This window comes from Chelonoidis abingdonii, chromosome 7, assembly GCF_003597395.2.
Source record: "Chelonoidis abingdonii isolate Lonesome George chromosome 7, CheloAbing_2.0, whole genome shotgun sequence".
NCBI lineage: Eukaryota > Metazoa > Chordata > Testudines > Testudinidae > Chelonoidis > Chelonoidis abingdonii.
In genome coordinates, this window is record NC_133775.1 from 109741842 (window position 1) to 109759926 (window position 18085).

At 39.6% G+C, this 18085-nt stretch overlaps 1 protein-coding gene across 1 annotated transcript; it reads left to right on the forward strand.

The window, feature by feature from the left end:
• Nucleotides 1–283: 283 nt before the first annotated feature.
• UBLCP1 (ubiquitin like domain containing CTD phosphatase 1) lies at nt 284–13715 on the forward strand. The gene is made up of 11 exons (XM_032800472.2): nt 284–372; nt 2219–2409; nt 2888–2979; nt 3373–3458; nt 3550–3665; nt 4736–4834; nt 5673–5710; nt 8479–8577; nt 9112–9228; nt 11106–11233; nt 12674–13715. The coding sequence occupies exons 2-11, from the start codon at nt 2256–2258 to the stop codon at nt 12699–12701; spliced, it is 957 nt and encodes a 318-aa protein (XP_032656363.1). The 5' UTR covers nt 284–372; nt 2219–2255; the 3' UTR covers nt 12702–13715.
• Nucleotides 13716–18085: the final 4370 nt, after the last annotated feature.

Below are 18085 nucleotides of genomic sequence, written 5' to 3' on the forward strand. Positions count from 1 at the left end.
GCCCCTCGCCCTTCAGAGCTCCCCCCCACCCCGGGGGCGGCTCATCCCGAAGGCCCAGCCACCCTGGGTCCCCTTCAGCGCTGCAGCCCCCCTAAAGCTCCTTGTCTCTCTCCCGGCGCCCCGGGCCACGCCACTGTCGACACTCGACGGCGCACGCGCACTGTGCCCAGGCCTGGTGCCCAGGCGGGGCCGCGCACATCCGGGTTACTGGCGAGCCGCGCGCACTCGGCGGCGGGAAGCGGATCGTCCAGTCCCGACTCCTGTCCCGCCACATCCGGGTCCTTCTCCACTACTACTTCCGGGTCGCGGGGAGACTGCAAGTTCCGCTTCCGGCGTGCTGGTACCGGGAAAGTGCCGGTTCCGTTACCCAGGGTGAGTGAGGGGGCGAAGGGCCTTGTGTGGCCGCCCGCAGGCGGGGCTGGGATCCCCTCCCGCTCCGTAGGGATGCAGCAGGGGGGCGCCTTGCTCACTGGCCGTGCTCGACGGGCGGGGCGGCTCCCCGGGGGCAGCGCCGTGCCTGGACTGAGCTGCTCGGTGGGGAGGGGACGGCCTGGCCGAGCTGTGCGGGTGGGTGCAACAGGTGCCCCCCCCGTATGCCACCGGCTGCAGGGCATTAGCCATCGGCCTGGCTGGCCCGTCGGCAGCGGGTGATGGGGGGGCAGGGAGCCGGGAGATGCGGGTGATATCGTGATCTGTGGCGAGGCCCCCTGGGGCGCGTTGGCTGCTGAGCACGTGAACCGTTCACAGTCCGTCAGGTACCGCGGGGAGGAGGGGGCACATTGGCCACAGTGGGCGGGGGGATGGTCTCTTAGTGTGCAGGGAGGTGAGAGTTGCTAACCAGTATTTTAGAAACTCTCATCTGCCCTTGGGGTGTCAGTGCTTTTGCATGTGCCTGTTGCATTAATAAAAAATAAGAGCAGTCAAGGGAGACTTGGTTGTAGAAGCCTAGTTATAATAAGCCCACGGGCCCCTACTAGCTTGGTAGGACCTCGTGTCCTGTTCTCCATTTCTGAATAAGGGTCTAAGCTGTGACTCCTCAGCCCTAGTATACAGAAGACCTACGACAGGTGAAGTGAAAGGGAGACTATGGAGCGCTAGCACTGGAAGTAAGTCTGAGTTTGGCCAACAGAACTTTACCAGCTGTGCAAGAGGCCGAGAGCTTTACCTCCACCATAACATCTGCATTTCTAACTGGAAACATTCTTCTTGATGGTGAACAAGCTGGTTAATCTGTTTGCATCCACTAGCAGAGCTGAGTGTTCCTGACAGTGAGATGCTCTCTCTCTGGACAGCACTGTCTGTCTCAGGGGAGAGGGGTGGCAAGTCATCTCCTCACCTCCTGCTAATCTGGAACAGCCTTCCTTTGACCTTCTACCTCACTGATTCTCCACCCATTTTTAAACCTCAACAGAAAACATGTTTTTCTCTCTTCTCTATACTACTAAATCTCTTTCTCCCTCTGCTATTAGTGTCTGTTACTGTGTGTGACTTAACTGTAAACTGTTTTGGATACAGTTGGTATGAATGATCCTAAGTAAGTCAAAGATAGGGTTGTTTTGAGTGAACTGTAAGGTTATGATGTAATCGCAGTGTCTGGGCAAGTGTTTGTTTTGGCTTTGTTTTCACACACCTACTTTGATAATAGCACAATAAAATATGTCCTTGAGTGTGTTGTATTGCAGGTATTACACTTCTGTAATGGTGTAAATGAGTAGAGAAGGCTAATGCTTACATTTAACTGTCAAGGCTAGAAATATTTGTATATTAGTTGTTCTTCCATAATTACACGTGTAGAGCTAACACTCTTAACAGTCTCATTGCTTAATAGTTCCTTAGTGCAGTTGAGATTTGCAGTGACTATGATTGCGATGCTGCTTGGCTATAGCTGGGTGCTACTAGCATGGACTAGGCTGGATGTGCATTGAATTAGCATTGTTGGAGCTCACTAATGAATATAATACTGCTAAGTTCAGTACAAATGTAACTCCAAGCCCCAGTTTTAGCTCTACACTAACCCCTCAGTTTTAAAACTTGGTCATAACTGCTGCAGTTCATACAAAATGAACAACTTTAAACAAACAACCTAAGTTATACTGCAGCCTTTAAAATACTGTAAGCATATAGTATAAATCTACTTGCCTTCCAATTAAGTGCTGTTCTGAGTGCTGTATTTTTTTTTTTTAATATGACCATCTCTTTTTCTCTTCCCTTCTTGCAGATATTGCTGGCAGTAATACTGAACATATGCTTCAAGGATGTCTCTGTCTCTTATAATAAAATGGGGTGGACAGGAATATTCTATAACCTCATTATCAGAAGATGATACAGTGTTAGATCTTAAACAATCTCTCAAAGGCCTTACAGGAGTGCTACCAGAGCGCCAAAAGCTGCTTGGACTTAAAATGAAAGGTAATTCTTCACATTAGCTACTGGCAGAGCTGCCTAACTCATCAGAGGAAGAACCTGCTTTTGTGTGTCCAAGCTGTATACACCAGTGGCACTCTTCCCTCCCCACGCTGATGGGTGTGTTCACAGGGATGTCACACATCCCTGGCTGTTGCTTAGCTTTGGTACATCATGCCTGTTTTTAAATTACTGATGTGAAATTTCTGCAAATTAAAGTTTTTTTAAAAAAAGTAAACTGCAAGTACAACAGGGAGTTTATGTGTAGTACCTGGGTGTCTTGATTGGAGACTCAAAGCGCTGTTGTATTACAAGTAATTACTCTGTGTATTAATACAGGTTCGTAATAGTCCATCCTTGAACATGGTAGTGACATAGGGACATTGAGGCTCCAATGGCATGGTATTTAGTAAGGGTCTGTCATCTTAGACCAACTGAAACCCCTTGACTTCAGTGCAAAAACAATGATCTGCTTGTATTGTAGGCAAACCTGCAGACAATGATGTTAAGCTCGGAGCTCTCAAACTGAAACCAAATACTAAAATCATGATGATGGGAACTCGTGAAGAGAGTTTGGTAAACATTTTCTTTTTGCCCATTTGCTTCTATGAAATTATAAATTGCACTTTTGTCATGTGTTTCCTAATTATGACTGAAATTCTAGTGTTCCAGAGACAAGTTAGTGTAAGAATGGCACCATACCAACTTTGCTGCTCCTACCTTGTATGTAAAATGAACTTGCCTGTAGAACTGTAATAGATTTGCATGTTATAATTGCTGTAGTGATCAGTTTTAAGTATAAGCTCTTATGTGCTTCTAGTGTGTCTCAAAAGTTTCACTAATTGTGCCACTGTTAAAATGAAAAGCATATAGATTGTCATTTTATCTTTTTCCTGTAATGTGTTGTAACAAAATCCTGAGATCCAGTATGTTTGTTTTTAATGCTGCTGTATTTTTTCATCCCTCTAGGAGGATGTCCTTGGACCACCCCCTGACAATGATGATGTAGTCAATGACTTTGATATTGAGGAAGAAGTTGTTGAAGTAGAAAATAGGTGTGTTGTGGCCATTTTAAGAAAAGATTGCAGTGTTCCTGAATGTTCAGTCCTGATGTGTTAACTATAACTGTTTGTACTGTTCTATTAGGGAAGAAAACCTACTAAAAATTTCCCGGAGAGTCAAAGAGTACAAAGTGGAAATTCTGAATCCTCCTAGGGAAGGGAAAAAGCTGTTGGTACTAGATGTTGATTACACACTGTTTGGTAAGTTATAGAATTTTTTTTTAAAATAAATTAGCCTGTTCACTAATTACTATGTTAGTCTTTGATAGGTATTTTTCCCCTTACAAGTCACATTTTAATAACTTTTGCTCGTACCACCATAATCTGCCTTGTACTTTTTTTTTTTTTTTTTTTTTTTGTCTTGCATTGCTACTGTTTTTAAAACTTTGCTTTATCAACATTGAATACTGTTGGCTTAAGGCCACAATACATAAACTTGCTACACAGGGATGCAGAGAGAAGGGTTGTATTTTTTTAAGTTTATACTTTCGTCCTAATAATTTTCCTTTCGTATGCTGTCCCAGGCAGCGAGGTGGCAGTGAAGGGAAAAACACTTATTTTAAATACGATAAAGTCAACCTGTAGGTGATCAGGTTTCTCTTTTTGGGAAGAGGAGATTAGTTCAGTGTGATTCTCATGGAGTTTTGAAACACCCATCCATAATACATTGCATATGAAAACTACCAAAATGGTTTCTCTGAGAGATCAGCATTTTCTTATGACTTCACAGACTATTCTGGGATGTGGAGACATTATGGAGTTTGACTTTAAACCCTACCAATTATCTTTCTCTCTCCTTACCCTCAACCCCCTAAAAATTGTGTGTGTGCACATGTGTGATATGTTCGTAATCTGGGATCAGAATTCAAGTCATTAGTACAAGCAAGAGTTGAAGGTGCTGTGTTAATAAGGAGAGTTTCACAGGAAGCCATTTTCTAATGAAGGCAAACTATTATGCTTATGTGTTTGACAGTAAGAATAAATAAGGCACGTGATCACACATACTGCCTTTTGAAATAAGGGAGGAAAAATGGTCTTATGGTTAACTGGATTCTGTCTGGGGGAACCTATGTTAAATTTTTGGCTCTGCCACAGGCTTGGGCAAGCTAGAGTCTCTCTGCTTTAGTTCCCAGTGTGGGGATACAACTTCCCTATATAATAGGATTTAGGAGAATATATTCATTGTTTTTTAAAGTGTTGGGTGCCTCTTTGATGGGGCCCATACAGGAATCAGATTTAACAAAAAATATGTTGTTCTGTTTTCCTCTCAGACCATAGGTCATGTGCAGAAACCGGGGTAGAGTTAATGAGGCCATACCTTCATGAATTCCTGACATCTGCATATGAAGATTATGATATTGTAATTTGGTGTAAGTTATTTTCTTTACCAAATGAAAATCTTGTAAATTGTTTGGCATGTAGGATGCTGCAGTAGAGATGTTAAATATACTTGCAGCTTTTGCTGTTCATTGTAAAACCTGATGCAATACCTTAATTTTGGCTGTATTTTATTTAATCCCTGAGTGAGTAGTCGGTTTGTGCTCAGTAGTGATTAGATCTATTTTTAGAAAGATGATAGATCTCAAGTAGCTAAGCACAGTATACTGCCCATGCAAATAAGTGAATGTGGTGAAGAAATGAACAGGATGTAAAATTATATTGAATATTAATTTGTACAGATTAACAAGTAATTGAAGAGATTAAGCTGTATGTTAAACATCCATATGCTGCTTGGTGATGTGCATATATCCCAAACCAGATAACAGTATTCCTCAGCAGAGTGGGGCAGGAAACAAGCAAAACTCTGTCACTATTATTACAGGGCAGTCACTAATTTGCCTGAACACACCACTTGGTTTCCTGTCTTCTAGCAGGTTGAGGCTTGTCTCTAGCTGAGCTACAGTCTAATTTTTTTTATCTAGGTTTAATCATGTTACAGCAAAAGGGTTGATTTAGTTTGAATAGTCTGCCTTTTAAAGTGTATACAATATTTGATCTAGTCTGTTACATTTTTCAAGCTAAAAGGAATTAGTTAGCTTCCACTAAATATTTTATATAGGAAACAAACTTTTGGACAGTGATGGAGAGAATATGTAATGATAATTTAACTTGTACCAAGCAGGCAAGTCTCTTAGGTTAAGAGAACTGAAACTTTACCTTTCACTGGTTCATCTTGATAAAGTGTTTTTCCTCCTCCCCTTGTTCTAGCTGCTACTAATATGAAGTGGATTGAAGCTAAAATGAAAGTAAGTTATGTTTGGAAATATCATTTGTTTCTATTATGTTGTCAGTATTTGGTAGATTTGAGTTCGTAACCTTTAATGAGACTGTGTTCAGCAGCTTATATAGCAATACCAGCAGTTAGGAAGTGTGGGCAGGGAGATCAAAAGCTGTTTGGGTTTTCTAAAAGTTCATGGTGTTTTTAAAACTGTCTCCGTCTCAAAACTGAGAATAATCCTAATTTTAGAATTCTATATACATTTTCACTGCAGTAAGTGTTAAATCTGCACAGTTAAAATATAAGAGTAGGTGCTAGAGATTATATATACAAATGACAGGGCAAAATCTGCATGACCAATCTAATCTGTAATTATAATATCACATACTATTTCATAAATGTAATGCAGTTTTTTAAAAGTGTCCATAGATACACACACAGCATCCTAGAGATCCACAGCAGGAAGCTCCTCTATTTTTTTCCTTGCGCCTTCCCCAACGTTGAAGCTCTGCTCTCTCCTGTGCCTCTTACAAAGTCTATAGGAGCCCTTTCAGATCCAGTTCTTTACTGATTTAAGCACAACAGGCAATTAGCTAGTGAGTGCATAACTGACTTAGCCGTGAACATATTTGCCGCTAGCTTTAGCTATCCACTTAGTGAGTTTAGTAAAAATTGCTGCATGTTTGGTTTGTAATTTTCAAAACTCTCAGTCAAATCAAAAACAGTTTCAATTCCAAAATTATGGCTTTTGTACTTCTGCTGTTTTGGCTTTGTGGCTGCCATTCTTCAGTGTTTTTAATTGAGAAAAGTGTATTTTCCACTTTGCTTATGCTCAGAATAGTCATGGTCTTTTTATACATCAGCCTTAGGTAGAGATCAGTGATAGAGAACTTCAGTCAAAGCTATGAAAGCTTTGAGTTATGAATGAATGAAATTGGGGTGAGAATGGTAAACATTACACATCCTTAACTCTGGTCAGATGTACCTCACTCTGATAAATAGGTCTGTCAGACTTTCCTGCTCTTACTGGCTAGCATTTATTGCAAAGGAGATGTCAGAGAGCTTACGTTTCAGTTCACTGGTACTAAAACATGGTTCAAACCAATGTGGGTATATGATTAGGTATCTTTGTAAAAGGGTTGCTTACCACTCATGTGAGGTGCAGCTGCTGCCTCAGTTTCCCTTCTCTGGTTAGCACTCTGGATAAAAAACAATAGTCCTGTCATAGGTAAAGGAAAGTCCAATGAAATAAAATATCTAGAAAACAAATCATTTACCTTCCTTTGGCCACAGCCAATTCCCAGGTACATGCAACAATCTCACCTTGATTGCAGGGATATAACTAGGCTACCTCTAGATGGCACCTCAGCACTCCAGAGGAGCCTGTGTGATCTCCCTCCACCATGGGCTGCAGGTAGTCCTGGATAGCAAAGCAGCCATTTGCTCCAAACTCAGCTATATATGCTTCACCCTCTCTGGCCTTCCTGGTTTCCTTCTCTGCTGGGAGCCCCACTGTGGCCCAGTCTTGGTCACTTGATTCCCACCAATAGCAGCTTGCTGCTTCTCTCTCTCTCTCCTTCTAAACTGAGCTGAAGACGTCTCTTGTGTTGTTGTCCCCTTTCATAGCTTCAAGCTTATGTTGCTTCTAGCCTACAGTTTGCATCATCCATTTGGGAACAACAACTCCCAAAGTACCTGGCCTTAAATAGCTGAAACAGAAAAAAGTTCTGGAGCTGTCTTTGAAGGGTCACCACACCCTGTTATAGTTCTCAGAGGTCACGTCTGCAGCAACAAAAGTGAGGCAGAATAACCCTGTTTAATTTTATTCTCACCACGCACATATAAATGGAATTCAGATGCTTTTTAGCATTTTGCTTTGGTATAACACTGACACTGCTCTATGCAGAGAGTACTCTTCATTTGTAAGAAGTTTCACTTTGTACATAATAGCAAGGCATTCAAGTGTAGCTAGATGTCAGAAGGAAAGCTGTTGCAGTGGATGGTTTGTGCTTACTTGGTGCATGGCTCTGAATTTTAATTCTGGTATGTGCAACAGAGTATTATATAAAACTTACACATTATAGCAAAGTTTAGTGCTATACATGATATTTTTAAGAAAGGATTTGAAATAGAAATGATGCAGTGTCATTTACTCAAAAATTCATTTCTATAAATGATCTAAGTTGTCTGTGCTCCCATTGTTTCAGGAGCGGCCAGGTCTATAAAAGGTGAGCCACATCTGTTGCAAGGCTGATTCTTTGATTAGGCACTTACCCTTCTATTGTCCCACACATTGACTACTATCATTTTTGCTTGGTCTTTGGGCCTGGCTATAATGTGGAACAGGAACAAATAGAAGAAAGGAAAACACACACTATTTGTTACACACTTAGCTTTAGAGACTGAGCGAGGGGTCTGCATCATCTAGAAATTTTGGAGGATGTTGCCCCCTCTTCTCTTCTTGCTTGTTGTGGATATAGGGATGATACGGATGTAGGTCAGAAGGTCTCTGTATCTTGCCTCTTCACTGAACTCACTTTGATTTTATACTGATGTAAATTATTTATTAAGTTTGACCCTAGGAATTGCAAAACTACACTCACATCAGTTTTTTCTGTTAGTAGAATTCTGTACTTTATTCTCATTGGATAGGAGAGCAGACCTCTTTTTAGCATGTCTCTGTTCATCCTCAACAGCTGACCCCTTCACCGATATAATGTATTACAATCAAAGTTTTTAACTTATAGCAGTAAAACTGTCTGTCTAGAATTTCAGTTATTAATCTCTGTTACCCAGGAGCTGGGAGTGAGTACAAATGCAAACTACAAGATAACCTTCATGTTGGACAGTGCTGCCATGATAACGGTGCACACTCCAAGGAGAGGACTAATAGATGTAAGAACCATTTGTATTTCCTAGATTAATGCTTTTCCTCATTTTAAACAGTAAAATTTCCTTTTAAAAAAGCTAGTGATCGGAACTCCCTTATATATTTTTGACTTAAGTTTGTGTTGGGACTTGCACATAAGAAAACCCTAAAACCCAACTGAAGTTCAAGAACGGGGACTGGGAAGAACAATCACATTGTAGCATTTTGAATTTATAGTGTTTTTTTGGTTATAATGGAGAATGTTGCTGCCAAACAAAAAATAAACAGGGCTATTGGGAGAACATTCAATTGTGTCACAAGACTACTTTTCTTAGTGGTGGCTATACTGAATCTGCTGAAATCCCCAATATACATTCAATGAGTCATTTTGAAGTACTGTATTGAAGACAATAGACAGCATGCACCTGCTAATTCTTAAGCAAAAGAATAAGTGACAAGTACAGTAAAGTTGCAACATTAATGGTATGATTTCCATGTCTCTTGTAATCTTTACATCACATGTTTTACCTCAGGTAACTCTTACACACTTCTATTTGCAGGTGAAACCTCTTGGTGTTATATGGGGCAAATTTTCAGAGTTTTACAACAAGAAAAATACTATCATGTTTGATGATATTGGACGAAACTTTCTAATGAACCCACAAAATGGACTAAAGGTAACTCAGTGAAATTATTAGCAGAGCAGCAACAAATGAAAGTAAATAATTGACTTCTTATAGCTGCTTTCTGTATTTCATTGCTGTTTTTAAATTACTGAGATGTTGATCAACAAAACACAATGCATATTTGATAGTTTAAAAACAAGGAACTCCTCTTTGGACTAGAGTCGCTTTCACTGTTAAAGTAGAAACATTTAGACTGCTGAAATGAAGTAGGAGGAGTAAAATTATTATATCATTTGTGTATATGTATTATACATTTACATTGTAGTAGTGCCTAAAGACCACAATCAGATTGGGCCCCGCTGTGCTTGGTGCTGTACAAACATAGGATAAATGACAATCTCAGAAGTGTGCTTCATGGTCAGAAAATAACTCCATTAAATATCTTGTTACTGTACTTTATCAGTAGTTAGCCAATATAAAAAAGGTCCTGTTCCTATGAAATCATACAGAACAAAATTGCCCCCTAACTTCTGTTTCCAGACTCTTCCTCATTGATGTTGATTTACTGAATAGAACGTTGAATTGAACGTTCAGTCTGACTAGAGAGAGATGTGATGAAGTGGTGAGACTGACAGAACAGTATTGTTACTTGTTAATGGGGATATAACACAAATGTGTTACAGCCCAGAATATATTGACAGCAAGACAAATTGGAGATGATTGTTGAGGAAGGGGAATCAAGATCAGATTTTCAACCTAAGGCAAAAGAATTTAATCAGCCACGCCCCTTGGGCTTCACTGATTGTCCAAAAGCTTATGATACAAGTGGATAGCGAGATATGGAGTGAGTTTCACAGCTCCTTTTTAAAAGGTCACAGTCAGCTCAAAATCATTTACATTTTTGAACCCTCTAGTGTTACAAGCAACACCAGAGATTACTGTGACAAAGGGTTACACAAAACTTCCTTTACAGTTTTATTTTGTGCATTTAATGGCACTTTGTGTACAGTCATTTTTACTTCGTTCCCTTCCCCTCCTCCCCCCATTGGTGGTGTGTAGGGGGGTGTCTTTCACAGAATAATAGGGGAGAGAAAAATGATAGGGAAATGTAAGTGTAATGCCTCAGCGGGGGAATTTGGGGCAGATGGAATACCTGAAGCTTCAGTAACTTGTATTTGACTGTGTCCCTCTTACTCCGAAGTCAAATAACCAGTAATAGGCGTGTTCAAGCTAGAATAGCAGCAGATTGATCTGTAACTGGAAAGTACCTTAAGTTCTTGCTATAATTTTGTAACCTCTTTGGTGAGATTGCAGCAGGGACAGACTGAAAACGGAGCAGTAACAGTCATGTTCTGTTATGGATAGTTAAGAGATTTCCTGTCTCTGAGGTAGAAGGTTCTGTACAGAAACTTGTGGAAGTGATAATTTAATGTCTCAGTTACGGCCATCCAGGCTTCCAGTTTCCAAATGCAGTATGCATACCATATAACTTAAGACTTCAGTGAACTGAGCTGCAGATTGTAGGCATTTCTGAACTAACTAGCAGGAAAGTAAGTATGAAGGATACCCTTCTTTGTTCCCGTTTGAAAACTGAGACAGCAAGAAATTTTTTTTCTAGTTGGCTTCGGCAGGTGGGCATTTTCACGAAGGATAAGATCTCTCAAGAACTAAAAGCCTATAAAATACCCTATTCTTTATAATACTGAAAAAGACTTGGTTGGTAGAGTTTGTATATAGGCTCTCTGTGAGCTCAGATCATGTGTAGACTTTTCTGGGGTTTCTCTTTGAGTGGCAGGGATGCCTAACTTACTCTGAACAGTATCCTTACTTAACAAATAATAAATCTATACCTAATTCACACATAACCAAATGTGAGAGAATTGCAAGTGTTGTGTTAGGCAAATGCTTATACTTCCGTCTCTCAATAGATAAGACCCTTTATGAAAGCACATTTAAATCGGGATAAAGACAAGGAGCTTTTAAAGCTTACTCAGTACCTCAAAGAAATAGCAAAATTAGATGACTTTTTGGAACTGAATCACAAACACTGGGAAAGGTAAGAACTATGTCAAGTTTTCTCCCTCCCTAAATACTGTGTCATGTTTTAAAATTACCTGGAAGGAAAGACTGCACTGCTGCACACGCTTCAACTTGAGATGGGATGGGTCTCTAGTTTTCAGTTGGAACTTAGGTCATAAATCAAACCCCTAACACACTAAATGGTTTGGGACCTGACAGTTTGGGTGAGCAGAGCACCTCTCCTTCCATGTGATACTACAGCAGTTGTGATCAGTGGAAGTGTTTGACCTAACTGCTCTATAGCATGGGTTGGGGAGCTGTGGTTAGGGTGATCTCCATCAGAGGTCCTGGGGCCTGGAAGTCCTTCTCTTCCCACCGCTAGTCTGACAGAGTCTAACTTTTGTTAACCTTCAGGGCATATTACAAGGGTTGGAGCTGGTTGAGTGTAGATCTCTATATAATGAGGTTCCTAATTGTTAATGAGGGTTTATGCTATGCATGGTGGGTTTATGTTGTGCACCAGGTTTGGGCAGTAAAGTATTTTATTAAGGCTATATAGCCTTTGGGGGGAGACTTTCAAAGGCATAAAAGGTAGGTAAGTGCCTAACTCTCATTGAAAGTCATTGGAAAGTTGGGCATCTAACTCATTTGTGCTTTTGAAAGACTTCCTCATAATGTTTATACAAGTGCCCTGAGCTTTGAGAGGAGCTTGCAATACCACGCAATAAATGTGTGTCTGCAACATGTTGTTGTGAAAATGTTTTTATTGAGACAAGCAAACAGCTCTGGAAATCTGTTGTAAATCTTAATTTACTAGTGCTGTATACAACTTAGAATGGAGGGCCAAATGCCAAGTTTATTTTAAATTAACCCTTTGGAACTCTCTACTGTGAAGGCCAGTTATAGGGTGTTTTTAATAGAGATTAGAAAAACTGTGATGTTACCACCGTGCTTGACATTTCCCAACTATAGTAAGAGGAGACCCCTAAAAGTGGAGTGATTGAATAGCCTTATTCTTTAATGAATGGTCATCAAAACCTTAATCTTTAAAGGCATCTTCCTTCAACCTTCAGAATTTGTCAGACTCCTAACAGAATTTTTAGACCAAAGGGATTTAAAGATAGCTATTCAGGTAATTTCAGATTAATTTAAACTTGAGTTAAATGTTTGTATATTTAGTTAGTTGTTACTTTCAAAAATAGTAGCCACATCTGTGTTGGATTGTAGAAAATCTACTTTTCATAGAGGGGAATGATGGTGAAATCTGGCAAGTTGCCTCTAACCACCACCATCACTCAGTGTATTAATGATCATATGTCTTGAATCATTCCATTTGTAATAAGTCATTCAAAAACATACTGGTTCTTAAGCAGTGTCATACAGTCTATTATAAAAGCGCTTGTGTACTAACGTTATTCCCCTTCTTCCCGCCTCCCATTTTATTTTGGTTAATAATAATTTGTTTTGTTTCTTTCAGGTACCTTTCAAAGAAGCAAGGACAATAGCTTTAATAAACTCTTGTGGCACTGAACTGAAGAAAACATAATTTGAGATCGTTGGACCTTTCCTTGCTTTTCTGCTAGAACACAATAGTGCTGGACACTGAATCAGACACCAGAATGACTGCTTATACTTGGTCTTCCAGTTGGTTTGTTCTAACTTCTTTTTTTTTTTTTTTTAAAGATCACAGCAATAAGCTCAAAGAGAGAGAAATAAGCCAGTTGCTTTTTCTTGCATTCATTTCTGGTGTTACTATTTAAAATATTTTCTTTCATTGCTGCCATAATACCACCATAACCATTAAAGAGCAACACCATTCTGAAACTGGAAAAAAAAATTTTAGGCCAAAAAGGTTGAGTAAGGAGCTAGTCTTGGTATTCTCTGAATTCTATCAGTCCTCTTTCCCCTCTGTCTTAGAAACAGTCTTCCTCTCCCATTCCACTATTTAAGACTATAAAATACAAGCTGTCTAAGTTTGGTATATATTAGTATGTCAGTGTTTCTTTGTGCAAGACAGTTCAAGATTGGAAAGCACCACCTCTAAGGCAAATGTACACTAGTGTGCACATTTAGATTATAAAGCAGTGGATTACTGAAATACAAAAGACAAAAAACTACAGAGGGAGAGAAGTCCAACCTTGTTTGATTAAGTGAAAAGCAGTCTGCCTGAAGAAAAATTCTCCTAACCAGATAAAGGGTGTAAACCTCAAATGAGAGAGTCACATTCCTACTAAAGCATGAACAAAACCCTTGTTCTGTTCTAGTTAATCTTGTCAGAGTGCAAACACTGTGTTTCAATTACAATATTCAGCCATACTGATTTTAAAGTATAATTTACTTGCGCTGCTTGAGCCTGCACTATAGAAGTGTGATGTGACTGCTGTTTTGTATTACTGACAGTCCTGCATTATGCAGTTCTTGTATTTGAAAGAAGATTGACCCTTTCAAATAAAGATGGTATATATTGTTCTTAAGGAACTATAGCAGTTGTGTAAATAATAAATACCTTTTTCTTAAAAGTGTTGGTTGCATGTGTTTTATGTTGTCATTTTTTAACAAGGATCTCTCTTCTCCTTCCCATATTAACCTTACACAATCTTTTCCCCTCTGTGTGAATAACACTATCATCGCATCACACAAGGGTTTTTTTTGCATCCAGTTGTCCTGATTTTAGTGGGAAATAGTTTGGGGTTTTATTGTCAAAGAAAACAGGTTGGAAAAGATATGTACTTCACTAACTGCCTTTACTGGGTAAATGAACTTTGACACTACATTTCAAGACTGATCAAACTTGCACTGAACTTAATAGACCTTAATGCTGGGAGTTGATCAGGCCCTTATCTAGCTGTGCACATATGCCCAGTACATGTACCATTAAGGCCACAGTTCTGCCATCAGATCCAGGAGTGCACATCTTTGCATTCACGTGGAGTCCCACTGAAATTAACAAGAGTCTGCCTCCATGGATCAGTTGGCAGGATAAGGGCGTAAGCATGCAGCTTAAATTATTACTTGTGTTTTGCACTGAAGTGTCTAAACTTATTTTAAAACTAGGTTTCTAGACTTAGAAAAATATACCACTAATTAAGTATTTACATAGCAAGTCTCAATTTTTTTTAAAAAAAATGGCTGTCTAAGCTGGGAAAGTATTATCCTGCCTCTACCACCTTATAATGCAGAAAATGCTGAAAAACAGGTCAGCTAAGCTAGTCAACGACCAAAGTAATTGGTGGGCAAGAAAGATCAAAGAAAATGTCAGCACAAAAGGTGAATTCTTCAGAAAGATGAGCATGGAATTAAAATTGCAACCTTAATTATAGTAGGGGCAACTAATAATATATACTTTGGATTTAAAAAATGGATGCTCTACATATTTTTGATTTAGCAAAACCAAAAGCTGTGAACTTCCAATAAGCTAAATTGTGGGTATTAGTTAACATTGTGACCAAGAGTTCTTTGGAGTTGAAGCTTGTAACTCTAAACTCCATATCCATTACTTCCCACTGTTTTCATAAGAATTTGGTATGGATTCAACAACAGTAAATCAAAACTGTAATGTTAGACTGTAAGCATATGTAGGTAAATCTAATATTTGTGTCTTTACCAAGTGTCCTTTTTACGGTTCAGGAAAGCAATTTTGTTCCATTAGCATTATACTCTCGAATCACAGAAATGTAGGGCTGGAAGAGACCTCAAGAAGTCATCTAGTTTATTTCTCCCCCGCCACGCTGAGGCAAGACAAAGTATGCCTAGACCACACGTGATGGGTATTTGTCTAACCTGTTCTTAACAAGCTCCACTGATGGGGATTCAACAACCTCCCTTAGTAACCTATTCCAATACTTAACTATCATTATAGTTAAAAAGTTTTTCCTAGTATCCCATCTAAATATCCCTTGCTGCAGATTAAGCCCATTGCTACATGTCCTACCTTCAGTGGATGTGGAGAGAAATCACCCACTGTTATCAGGTCCCCCAACACTTTTCTCAAGACTGAACGTGTCCCAGATTTTTTAAAACCTTTCCATGTAGGTCAGGTTTTCTAAACCTTTGATCATTTTTGCTCTCCTCTTGGCTCTCTGCTGTTTGTCCACATCTTTCATAAAGTGTGGTGCCTAAAACTCAACACAGAACTCCACCTGAGGCCTCACCAGTGCAGAGTAGAGTGGAACAATTACCTCCCGTATCTTAGCTACAACACTTCTGTTACTGCTCTGCAGAGTTACATTAGCCTTTTTTGTAACAGCATCCCTGTGACTCATAGTCAATGTGTGAGCCGCTGTAACTCCCAGATCCTGTACTGCAGTGCTACACTGCCTAGCCAGTTATTCCCCATTTTATAGATGAACATTTGATTTTTTTTCTTCCTAAGTAGTATTTTGCTCTTATTTTATTGAATTTCTTCTGATTTCAGACCAGTTCTCCAATTTATCAGGGTAATTTTGAATTCTAGTCCTTTCCTCCAAAGTATGTGAAACCCCTCCTAGCTTGGTGTCATCTGTAAATTTTATAAGGGTACTCTCAACCCCTTAGTCAAGTGATGAATGAAAATGCTGAATAGTACAAGACCCAGGACCAACTTGTTGGGATTTCTGAAGGTAAGATGGTATTAAATAACCATATAGAAAATCACAGTGGGACTTATACTCAGTTTTACAGTTCTTGCAATTGATTTAGAAATAGATCTTCCTTTTTTTAATCAGTAGCCATTAACAATTCTCATTCTTCTATTAGACAGTGCTAAAGCAGAAATCAATTAGCCACGGTCTCTTAATGTTGATACTATAACACAGCTATTGTGGTGAGATGAGTGTGTGTGAAATAGGAGGCTGGTATAGGCCAGGGCAGATTAGATGTTGAGATACTGAAGAGCTTGGCTGTCTTGGAAGAGAACCATGGTAGTAAGGCTACGTCTACACTACTGCGGTAAGTTGACCTAGACTATGCAACTCCAGCTATGTGAATAAAGTAGCTGGAGTCAATGTACTTTGGGTCAAGTTACTGTGAAGTTGACTGGAGAGTGATCTGCTGTTGATTTGGCAGGTCTTCACTAGACCCACTAAATGGACCACTGCTGGATTGATCTTAGAGCATTGATCTCAGAGTGTCGATCTCAGCTGTAGTGTAGACCTGCCCTAAGTGTCAGAGTGTTAAAGCTGCAGACACAAATGAACCAGTAAGATGAATGCACTATAGCACGGCTGACTGACTTGTCAGAAAATGTACAGTTCCCTATCCACTGCTCCTTGGGGCTTTGTGCCAAGCCGAACTGAATTTTAAACAAGTAGGCCAGAAAGCTGTTAAATGCAGATCTTTGTTTTAGGTAGATAAAACTCTTTGGGGTTTTTTTTGATTCAAAATGCCCCAGACTTTTCTGAGCCAAAATCAGAGACTGGCTTACAGATTTCCAGCACAGAAATACTTAATGACAAACCCTGAAGATATGGAAAGCTTTGAAACAGTGACCCTTTCACTTGGATATGTTGCAATTACTATAATATTAAAATGTGCATCTGATTATTTTATATGAAACTATTTTAAAACTCATTAATAGTGGCTCAAATTAAATATATACTCCAGTTAATAATGATAATAAATAACCCAGTAAGAGGACCAAAATAATGCCACCATGGCTAAATAGCAGAGCAAAAGAGATAGAGATGAAAAGACATCCTTTAAACATTGAAAGTCAAATCCTACTGAGGGAAATAGAAAGATGCATAAACTCTGGCAAGTCTACTGTAAAAGCATAAGCAAGCAAGCCAAAAAAGACTTTGAAGAACAATTAGCAAAAGACAGAAAAACTAACAGCAACATTTTTTTAAGTACATCAGGAGCAGGCAGCCTACCAAACACTCAGTGTGGCCTCTGGCCAATCAAAGTGCTGAAGGGAGCACTCAAGCAAGACAGGGCTGTTGCAAAGAAGCTAAATGAGTTATTTGGATCGGTCTTCACTGCAGAGGATGTGGGGGAGATTCCCACCTGTGCCATTCTCTTTAGAGGACAAATCTGAGGAACTATCCCAGATTGAGGTGTCAATAGAGGAGGTTGTGGAACAAATTGGTAAATTAAACAATAAGTCACCAGGACCAGATGGTATTCACCCAAGGGTTCTGAAGAAATTTCACAATTTCATATTTGAGTTAGTAACTGTAGTATTTAACCCATTGCTTAAATCATCCTTTGGATAAGATGCCTGGAGCTAATGTAAGGCCAATTTTTAAAAAAAGACTCCAGAGGCAATCCTGGCAATTACAGACCAGCAAACCTAAGCTCAGTACCAGGCAAACTGGCTGAAACTACAGTAAAGAACAGAATTATCAGACACGCACATGAACATGATTTGTTGGGGAAGAGTCAACAGGGCTTTTGTAAAGAGAAATCATGTCTCACCTTCCTATTAGAATTCTTTGAGGGCATCAGACATACATATGGACAAGGGGAATCCAGTGTATATAGTGTACTTGGACTTCCAGAAAGCCTTTGACAAGGTCCCTCACCAAAGGCTCTTATGCAAAGTAAGCTGTCATGGGGTAAGAGGGAAGGGCCGCTCATGGATCATTAAGTGGTTCAAAGATAGGAAACAAAGGGTAAGACTAAATGGTCAGTTTTCACAATGGAATGAGGTAAATAGCTGGGTTCCCTAAGGAGCTATACTGGGCCCTGGACTATTCAACATATTCATAAATGATCTGGAAAAGGGGGTAAACGTGTGGCAAAGTTTGCAGATGATACTAAATTATTCAAGATAATTAGGTCCAAAACTGACTGTTAAGAGTTAAAGGGATCTCACTTAACTGGATGACTGGGCAACAAAATGGCAGATGGAATTCAATGATGATACATGCAAAGTAATGCACATTGGAAAACATAATCCCAATTATACACA

Bases quoted from the DNA above. Each gene is read 5' to 3' on its own strand.
- UBLCP1 (XM_032800472.2), top strand. From the start codon at position 2,256: ATGTCTCTGTCTCTTATAATAAAATGGGGTGGACAGGAATATTCTATA. The intron at 2,410-2,887 runs GTAATTCTTCAC...CTTGTATTGTAG, and splicing joins GCTTGGACTTAAAATGAAAG to GCAAACCTGCAGACAATGAT. The intron at 3,459-3,549 runs GTGTGTTGTGGC...CTGTTCTATTAG, and splicing joins GTTGTTGAAGTAGAAAATAG to GGAAGAAAACCTACTAAAAA.